General features: G+C 34.6%; 1 protein-coding gene across 1 annotated transcript; it reads right to left on the reverse strand.

Moving 5' to 3' along the window:
- Positions 1–1329: 1329 nt before the first annotated feature.
- DBR1 (debranching RNA lariats 1) lies at positions 1330–10029 on the reverse strand. Its single transcript, XM_051985613.1, has 8 exons — positions 9664–10029; positions 8577–8701; positions 7540–7620; positions 7120–7205; positions 6127–6351; positions 4791–4868; positions 3568–3713; positions 1330–2268 (listed from the first exon to the last, which is right to left on the reverse strand). Exons 1-8 carry the CDS (start codon positions 9858–9860, stop codon positions 1572–1574), a joined length of 1635 nt encoding a protein of 544 aa, XP_051841573.1. The 5' UTR covers positions 9861–10029; the 3' UTR covers positions 1330–1571.
- Between the last annotated feature and the right edge of the window lie 355 nt (positions 10030–10384).

Below are 10384 nucleotides of genomic sequence, written 5' to 3' on the forward strand. Positions count from 1 at the left end.
TTAATTTATTACATGCAAATGAACTTCATAAAATCCTACAATTCTTGAGGACACTGAGCACGTTTTGGCTAATTAGGATCACCTCAACTATTCTATTAGGCAGTGAGCCAAATCTGTTTTCTCTTTCAACCTTTAGAATTGGGATTCAATTTCTTCTTTCATTAGGCTCCATCTTCCTAGTTTCATTATGAACATCAGTATCTTCTCTCTACATCTTTATATAAGTAAAAACCTCTAATCCCCAACAATCTGCAATAGAGGGCGACCAAAACCTTACTTACCTCTCTCATGATCCCAGGCTAATAGGAAGGGGTGGAAGCTAGAGGAAGCATTATTTACTAGTTAGATCCAAATCTAAACTTTCACACTTACTCCTTTCAATTAATTTCATTGAGTTCCAAAATCCTAAGACAGCACAACAGAGGGGTATACTTGTCGGGAGACTTGCATATGTAACATGTTGAACACTTACTGTGTGAGCCCACATTACTCACTGAACTTAATTTTCTTTAAGCCCTCTTTCCTCAACTATGAAATAGATCACATTTATACAGCTTGGACTTAACTGACATTCTACAACTTTGATTGTTATTTCAACTAGTTTTTTAGTTAAGGCTCTAGTCCTACTAGATATTCCCAGAAAGAGAGCAATGCTTAGCCCAGTACTGAACAGAAATAAGATCCAAGTAGTGTCAGACAGAACCGTCCTCCAGCACAATGGAGGAGCATTTTAGATTATACAGCAGGTAGAGATAGGGGCCCCATTAGTAGTAGTTAGAGACATTTATAGTTTTATGAAATGCTTTCTTCAAAAACAACCTTGAGGGGCAGGTAGGTGGCGCAGTGGATAGAGCCCCAGCCTGAAGTCAGGAGGACCTGAGTTCAAATCTGGCCTCAGATAGTTAATATTTCCTAGCTATGTGACCCTGGGCAAATCACTTAACCCCAATTGCCTCAGCAAAAAAAAAAAAAAAAAAAACCACCACCACCACCTTGAGATAGTGTACGTGAACGCCTCATTTTAGGTGAGGGAACATGGCCTAAGAGATGCTACGTAATTTGTTCACAGTAACAAACAAGTGGAACTTCTACTCATGCCTCAAGCAAGTCCTAAATGCAAATCCAGTACCGTTTTTACTATACCCTTAATTCTATGTCTAATATTTCTCAGATTTATGAGTTTACCCTAAAAATTATCTAACCTCTTCAATTTAACTCAACACTCTTCTTAATGTTTTTTCAACTTAGTTAAACAATAAGCTTATTTTTGCACAGCTCAAGTTTATTAAAAGTAAGCTGAGAATGGCAAAAAATAAAATTGTTCATATATTTTTGTTTTTAGAAAAAAAGAATTTAATCTGGAATATACAAGAAGTTAAACAGAGACCACACCTAGCCTCCCTTCAACCAGAAACAAATATTAAAATTTTATGTATTGATTCCACTGACCAAAATTAAGTCCAGATACAAAGAGTCAAATTCAATGACATCCACTACAAAAAATAAAATGATTGTATATACTACAATTTATTCTGTATAAAACAAAGTTTATGTAAAGTCTCCCATTTCTTTTATTCTACATTACTGTCATCCTCTGCAGAATAGATAGCTTGATTCCTTCTCTTAATTTTCTTTTGTAAATGGTTTCCATTTCCAGTTTCATCACTTAGTCTTTTAATGGATCTCTCATTTAAGTTCTTCCCTTCTTCTGATTCCTGATTTTCACTAGATTTCTCCAGTTCATTTGTGGAATTCATTGTATCATCAGAAGATACTACCATGGAATCTGGTAAGATCCTAATGTCAGAGAAGCTTGTTGAAAAATCAGAAGGGTGATGATCAAGCGAGGGCTCTACTGAGGGAGTACTAACATCACCAGGTAGACCTGTAATACTATCTTCACCCTCATCATCGTCATCCAGCATTATTTCTTCTGGGTTAATAGAGGAAGACAGAACAGAATTATCTGTGTTATATTCACTTGGTTCCTCTCCTGATCCATTACTGTCCACTTCCTCATCATAATCTCCACGCAATGAACTTTCTTCTATCACCTGTTGAATTCTATTATTAATATCAGTGAGGCCAAGTTGGGCACAAAACTCCGTGGTCTGAGGACTGATCCTATGAACTAATTCCATGTGCTTTTGGGGCTTGCTGGGATCATAGCATATAGCTGTCACACTGAAGTTACATGGCACTTTGAGGTCATGGTTCATTTCGTCTAATATCTCTTTCATTGCTTCTTCTGTTGCACTATAATCCCACCTAGAAATGTTAGGGAGAAAAAGCATTATTTATTTTTATCTTGATAAAATTAAACAATACAAAATAGGAAATTAAAAAAATAATTTTCAGCTCACAAATAGAAAATAAATTCAATTTTGTTAAGATAATTTTAAAAACAATTTACTCTGGAGGCAGGTAGGTGGTATAGTGGATAGAACACCCACCCTTGAGTCAGGAAGATATGAGTTCAAATGTGGCCTCATTTATTGACACTTATTAGCTTTGTGACCTGGACAAGTCACTTAATGCCAACTGTTGGAGGTACAGACAGAGATGGAAGAATTTATTCTAGAAAGCTATCTCTAACTGATGATAGACAAGTCCATGTCATTCCAGAATAAGAAAAGTCTTTCTTCTAGAATGCTTTAGTTACAAGTGACTTTTAAAAACATGTATGTGGGGGCAACCACATGGCGCAGTAAGTAAAGCACCAGCCCTGAAGTCAGTAGGACCCGATTTCAAATCTGACCTCAGATACCTAATACTTCCTAGATGTGTGACCCTGGGCAAGTCATTTAACCTGAATTGTCTCAGCAAAAACAAACAAACAAACAAAAAACTATATATGTGATGGTAAGCTCCTAACTTTCCTTTTAGATGGTATCTATATCAGAGTTTCTTAAACTTTTTCTACTCAGGTACCCTTTTTGCCCAAGAAATTTTTACATGACTCTGGGTATATAGGTATATAAATCAAACATTTACTGATAATAAATCATAAAGAAATTAATTTTAAAACAATTCTTTGGTGTGTGTATTATATATATGTAATTTTGTCATTTATTAAAGATGAAAAATTTGCATAATAATTGGATGTGCTTGTTTATTTTTACATAAAGAATTAAATCTTAGCAGAATATTTTACTATTGTCAACTTTTTCACAACTACATTCAATTACATGACCTCATATAGGCTCTCAACCCACTGTTTAAGATGGTTTGATCTATATGTCATTAGAATTTTTTGTTTACATTGGTCAGTGAGAAAAAATTTATTTTGAGAATTATTCAAGAACAATTTCCCCTCATTCTAGACTTTTAAGTTATGCATATATCAGAAAGAAAAAAATCTTTTCAATAAAAACCATGGCTATTTAATAAGTATATAAGTTCCTAACATGTGTTAGATAGTGGGGATAAAAAGACTAAGGCCAGGCCCAATCTTCAAGGGATTGATAATCTACTGGAAGGATAGGGATGGAGAGGAAAGGGGTATGTCATGTACACAGATAAGCATATATAAAATAATAAAATAATACAGTATCTAATTTAACTTACTTTGCATGGAGGCCATTATTTTCTGGCATATTCCATAAGCCTCGTGACACATTTACAAGACTATTAGTAGCCTTTAGAACACTGAGCCATTCAAGATCATATTCCAAACAGTCAGGTGCATTTGAGTCATGCTCTACTTCTATTATCTGTGTAAAAAAATTGATTACTTTTAGGAAAATCTAATCACTTTAACATTATTACCATTAAATATAGTATGCTCTCTAATTTTAACTACTTAATAAACAATACTTCTGTTCTCAAAGAAGAACAGAATGATCTGATCTGATCTCAGGATTAACTACCCAAAAGAAAGAAATCAAAGTGTAGAGATGTACTACACCATAGTATAGTTATCTAACGTTTAAAAAAATATTCTGGCTACCTAAAGCAACGTCTTATTTTAGGACTACTTAAAACAACAATTTTAATTTCCAAAATTTTATAATAATTATAATTCCCAATTCAATTATACAGCTTCTCAATCACCTATGCCTCTTCCCTACAGAAGAGGATGTTGATCATAGTATATGGTATTTTAAAATAAGTGCAATAACAAAATATCTAAACTAGGATTCCAAACAGAACTTTTTCGGAATTTATTATTCTATCACATCATTGTCCCCAAAAGTTCAAATTTTTTATTTCATCTTTTAGGCACACTAATACACTGTTCCCAGAATTGTGAATCAATCCAACCATTCTAGAAAACTATTTGGAATTATGCAAAAAAACCCACAAAACCATCTAGCTATAGTCAATGTCAAATTTAAATGTCTTTTTCTTTGTTACAAAGGAAAGCTTAATATAGTGGAAAGAGGAGAACATTCAGAAATAACTGTGATGTAAAAAACAAAAGACTTGGAAAAAAGAAATAAGATTAAACAAAACCTATATAAACATGAGCCCATATTCACATACATTTACAGATAGCACTTTAACATTTTTTTACAAACTCTTCTTTTTCAACAATACCATAAAGTAGGTTACACAACTATTTTACAAATATGAAAACTGAAACTCAGAGAAACTGAAGTTATGATTTGCCTACAATCATACAGCCAGTAAGAATGAGAAACAGGATTCCAAGTTTTCTGACTCTATGAGAGACATAAATGTATTCTTGCAGAAAAATTAATGTGGATCTTTATAAATGAATGAAATTCCTTTTTTATATTCTGAGTACATGAACATTACAAAAGATAATCATATTATTTCATTTTTACCTGTAAGAAGTCTCTGTGTGGCAGACATTTGTCTAAGGCTAAAAATTTAGTTACTTTTGGCAGCTGTCCATCATTGGCCTAGAAAATAAAAATTATGGTTTAATTACTAAATTTAATTAGTTTAATTACTAAAAAGCAGGTAGGTGGGTATTAATTAGAAATGGCTAAATAAGCCATGATATCTATACGTAACAGGATATTTCTATGCTACGATGAATGTCAAGAATTTAGATAAATCTCATTAACATTTAGGTGAATTAATGCAGAATGAAGCAGAACTAGAAATATATGATGTCTACAACATTGTGGATAGAAATAAACAAAAAAAACATGAAACTACAAAATATATTTTGGCCCTGGACAGGAGCTGAGAAAATGCACTTTCTTTCGAGAGGTGGGGCATTATGGGTATGAAATACTGCATGTGATGTCAGATTCCACTGATGTGTTGGTCAGCTGATTTCCCTGAACTGTTTCTCTCTCATAAATTCTATTATGGTCTGATTAGGTATAAAAGGCCATTCTTTGCCTCATTCCTTTCTTACTTAGCTTTAATCACTGAATGATTATGTGCCCAAGACCTGTTAAAGATCTTAGCTTAAAGATATTCCATTGCATTCAGGGCCACCTCCACTCAACGTCTTCTGTGTCTGGCCACTGGACACAGATGGTTCTGGAGGAGTGTGAGGCTGGTGACTGCCATTCCCCACCCAAATCAAAATTATTCTGTGCCAGGCACTGTGCTGGTTTTAGAGACACAAATTCAAAAGCAAGAATTTCAGGCTCAAAGAGATTACATTTCACTGAGGGGACAGAAAATGTTCACAGAAAAGTAAAGAAGATATACATCAAATATTATCAAAGTAATTAAAAGGAACTGGGGGAGAGGGAATGACAACTTGGGGAATCACAAAAGTCTTCTTAAACAAAGTGTCACCTGAGTCAAGGTATAAGTTCCAAGAGGAAGAAGTGAGGAGAGAGAACATTCTAAGTATGATCAAAAGTCTATGTAATGATTTGGAGGCAAGAAATGAATAATAGTGTACAGGGAACAATAAATAAATCAATTTCATGCCAAGAGAATGTGTATAATTAATGTATATGTAATATGTAATTATGTAAAGTATGTAATATGTAAATCCATCAGTCTAGAAAGTGGCACCAGGAAACAAGGTATTAGGTCAATTTATTTCTTCTCAATGAATCTGAATAAGTGAAATACAAAGTTTCCTCTTGAAAGAGCTGTGGTATTGAGGGAAAACCCTTTTAATACTGACATTAAAAAGGCTTTCTAAGTAAGGTTTGCAATAGTAACTACATATTTGATAAACGTTACCTGATGTTTCATGAAAGCTGCAAACTTCACATGAAGGTGGGCAGAGAACCAATAAGTAGGTTTCAAATGATGTAAAAGCTCTGAAGCAGCAGGACTTCCTAATGTATTGTTTTCTACTTCTTGTCGAAAAAAGGATTTTGTTTGAAGAAGTTGCTTTTTATTGCCATAATGGTAGATACTTCTTGGCCAGTCATGAGACAAGAAAATATCAATAGGTTGTTTCAGCTGTAAAACAAAACAGACAAAACATTTAAGTAACCTAATAATCTAAAAATCAGGATGCTCACTTCCTCCTCTATAATGCCTCACCTAGCCATATAACCATTTGGCCATTCTATCTACTGCTACTTAAATTAAGATCTCACAGCCCTCTAACATTAAGAAGGTCACTATTCAAAGCAAATAGAAATCTTTGTTCTAAGGAGTCTGAATCAGCTTTTCACATAACTTCTAGTGCAAATTTGTAGTATGTATTTTAGAAGTTTATCATTGCCATACATTTATTGAGCACATGCTAGGAAATGTCAGACAATTAAAAAAAGTCTAAGATAAAGAATCTGCCACCAGCAATTTACATTCTAACTGCAGAAGAAACAAATTATATGTGTGTGTGAATTTTATATTCACAATATAATATATACAAGACTTAAATTAAGATTATAAAGCAAAATTATGAGGTTTCAATAATGTAGGATTAATTGACCAATTAGTGTTACAGACAGTAATTACTACAGAACATCAGAAAAATCATTTGGGGTAAAAAAACCCCTAAGTATAACACTGAATTGGATTTGAATAGACAGAAAAAAAGGAAGGTGTAATTAACAGTAGAACTGAAGAGAGAAAACATAAAGGAATACTAGTAAGCAAATAGGTTTTCTCAAATAATACATTATGAAACATTGCACCAATATGATTATTAAAAAAATTTGTAGGGAGTTTAATTTTTATAAGAATGATTTCTAAGGTTGTTTTAGTATCTTTTTTCCATACCTGTTTTAATTTGAAGACCTCAATATTTCTCACATGGTATACACTTCTTACTGAGTTTTGATCATAAGGAGGGCACTCATAATGTCCTGAAATTAATAAAGTGAAATAAGTTACATTTAAATCACCAGAATAATATACTTTCCTAGTGTTCAAGACAATTCACAAATGCCAAAACACATCATCATTGTTTGCTAGCAGTACATTTGCTTTTATATTTTGGGACTCTGGCACTTTTCAAACAACAGATTCATTTTTGTCTTATAAAACTACTATTAAAAAATTAACTGATTTGTGGGATAAGATGTGTAATCTGCCAATTATGTTGTATTTATTTGTTTTAAAGCTTTAAGAGTTCATATTACAAGGAAATATACTATATTACCAATAAGTTTCTATGTGGCACTTTGGAAGTCACATTACCTTTGCGGTAGTCATGAGATTTGAAGATACCAGAAATTCCACCAATTCTTACACCACGGAATTTAACCACTCCAGCATATCCTGAAAAATTATACATGCAAATAAAATCCCCATGTATTTCAATATTACACATAAGAAATATGACCTCAAAGCTATAAATAAATGAGCTAATATTATGTTTGTGGTGTGTAAATACACAATGCCACTTAATACATTCTCAGAAAATTACCTTATAAGTTTTAAAATGAAAAGCAATAAGCAACAATAATGAAAACATGAGGTAAATTATTACCAAGATGTGCTGAGAAATAAAAATTTCATAATTTCATAAAATTCCCAAGGTCTTTATCTTGGCATAGGTTGATGTTCAAAATAAGAACTTGTCCTAATACAAAACTTCTGGGGCTTATATGAAAGAAAAAGAAAGGATGCCTTCTAAGGAATTCTCATCAAAACTGATTTGTCTTAGGGCTCAATAACACCAAAACTAATGAATCAACCAACGCCTATTTACAAGCTGGGCTATCAGGGAGAGAAAAAAAAAAAAAGGTACTGTCCTTCAGGAAATTTACTTGAGAAAATTATCATCCTTTACTTATTTAGCAAAAGCAAGCTTGTGAATACATGATTTCATTTTATTTTCAAAAAAATCCTACAAGATAGATCACCCAATTATTATTATTCCCATTTTATAGATAAGGAAATTAAGGACATTGACAGTTACTAAGTGGCAGATCTCTTCCAGTCAAAATATGACTTAACTTTACAAAAAAAAAAAAAAAAAAAAAAAAAAAAATGAATCAACCTAAAAACACCAGTTATATTTCTAATCTCTTTACCATACTAGAACATGTACATTTTCTTGCCCATAAAAAGTTTTAACCCTTTTATCTTTGAATCCATAACCTTAGGTCCCACTGCCTAGATGGTAACTATCACCCACTGAATACAGACTTATTGAATTTGTCTAAGGGTACATATAAAGATACATACATATGTCTCATCACTTCACATAACAAAAAACAAAGAGCAAATACCTAGGTAATATATGTTTGGGGCCACCCAGCCACCATAAGGTAGCTCTTGCAAGTGATTGGAGGCTTCATGATTCCCCCCAATGAAGATTGTAAGAACAGGAGCTTTCTTCTCACCAGAGTAATACCTAGGACACAAGTATACATTTGTCAATTACACTATACAATCCCATACTGTCAGGTTGTTGACATTGTTACATGTTAGAGTACATGTATATGTATCCAATACACTACAAAATTTCCCATAATGGCAACACAATTCAAACATTCCTTAAGTAATAATACATGAAAAACAGGTCATCCTGGAGTATGAAATCAGGTAAAGTATTGGAAGTATTTTTTTGAGGGTATTTTAATCTGCATTAAGGATAAGGAGAAATTAATCTAAACTTTATGGAGCCAGAGCACTTTTTTGTTTTTCTTTTTACAAATCGAACATATAAAGTTCTTAAATACTTGTTAAATTAAAGAGTACACACAGAAATAGGCACTTTACAATCCAAGTGATTAGCATATATAACGTAATTAAGATTTGCTTGGTAAAATAAAGAACTCAAGTTTACATGGCCCTTTAATCCTAAAATAACCCAATAAACTGGATGCTATCATTGACCACATTTTACAGTTAAAGAAATTGAGTCTCAATGAGGTTAAGTCATTCACCCCGGGGTAGTCCATCCATTTAATTCAATACAAACATTTATCAAGTGCCTACTATGTGCCAGGCACTGTGCTAAGCTCTTACAAAATGAGACAAAAGATAGTATCAAAAGTAGGAACTTTCTGATTACAAGGCACCCTATAGCTTAGTCGAAAAGAGGACCTTGACACTCTGAGAGTGATGCATAAGTCATTACATCTACTCATTCCCCTTTCACTGGCCACAAAGATTTGACTTACAACTTGGGGTAAGAGGAAGACGGAAAAGCTCAGGAATTGCTCACGGAAAAGAGGTTGGGAGAGCGGAAGGAAGAAGGCAGGAAGCTCAGGAGAAAGAAATAAAAGAGAAATGAGGGCGAGAGAGAGGGAGTGTACAGGGGTGGAAGAGGAGTATTCCAGGAAAAAGCACCATGAAGGGTGCCGACTTAACCTGTAGAAAGTCTGCATGTGCCGGTACTTGGGAGGCACGGCCATGCAGCGGAGGTCAGCCTCGTTCCGCACCGCTTGGAAGTCGCCGCAGCACAGCAGCAGGTCCGCCGGGCCCCCGCCCCGCCGCTCCGCCAGCGCCAGCGTTTCGTATATCTTGTCCAGCTCTCCATGACAGCAGCCGGTCACGGCCACTCGCATCTTACCGGCCCGAACTTGAGATCCCCGCCCTCCAGTCCAGCAACCAAGCCTCACGTCAGAGACCGCCTCCACCACACCGGAGGAGAAGCTACTGCCAGATGACCACTCCGGCCCGGGGCGACCAGACAGCAGCAGTGCTTCTCCCGCCTTCCTCTGGTTCCAGTCAAACTTGAGCGGAAGTGGCGCATCTCCTCGCTACAAAAGCTCCAATACTTCCGGCTCGTCAACTCTCGCAATGAAATGGGAGCTCCGCTCGCGAGAGTTGGCCGGTGCTTGGCTAGTGACAAGTCCTGATCTGACTTGTAGAAAAACCAAGTGTGGCATTTGTGATCTACCTTTCGTTTAATGCAGAAGCAGGGCAAACAAAACTTTGATGATTAAAAAACAAAAAAAGTTTTATTTATCGATTTTTTTTCTTTTACATAACACACATTTCAGTTTACTTCCATTTCATGAGAAATGTTTTGTATCAAGTGAAACTAACAAAATAGTGACCTCTGAAAGTTCATGCAACATTCTACATC

Source organism: Antechinus flavipes, chromosome 3, assembly GCF_016432865.1.
Source record: "Antechinus flavipes isolate AdamAnt ecotype Samford, QLD, Australia chromosome 3, AdamAnt_v2, whole genome shotgun sequence".
NCBI lineage: Eukaryota > Metazoa > Chordata > Mammalia > Dasyuromorphia > Dasyuridae > Antechinus > Antechinus flavipes.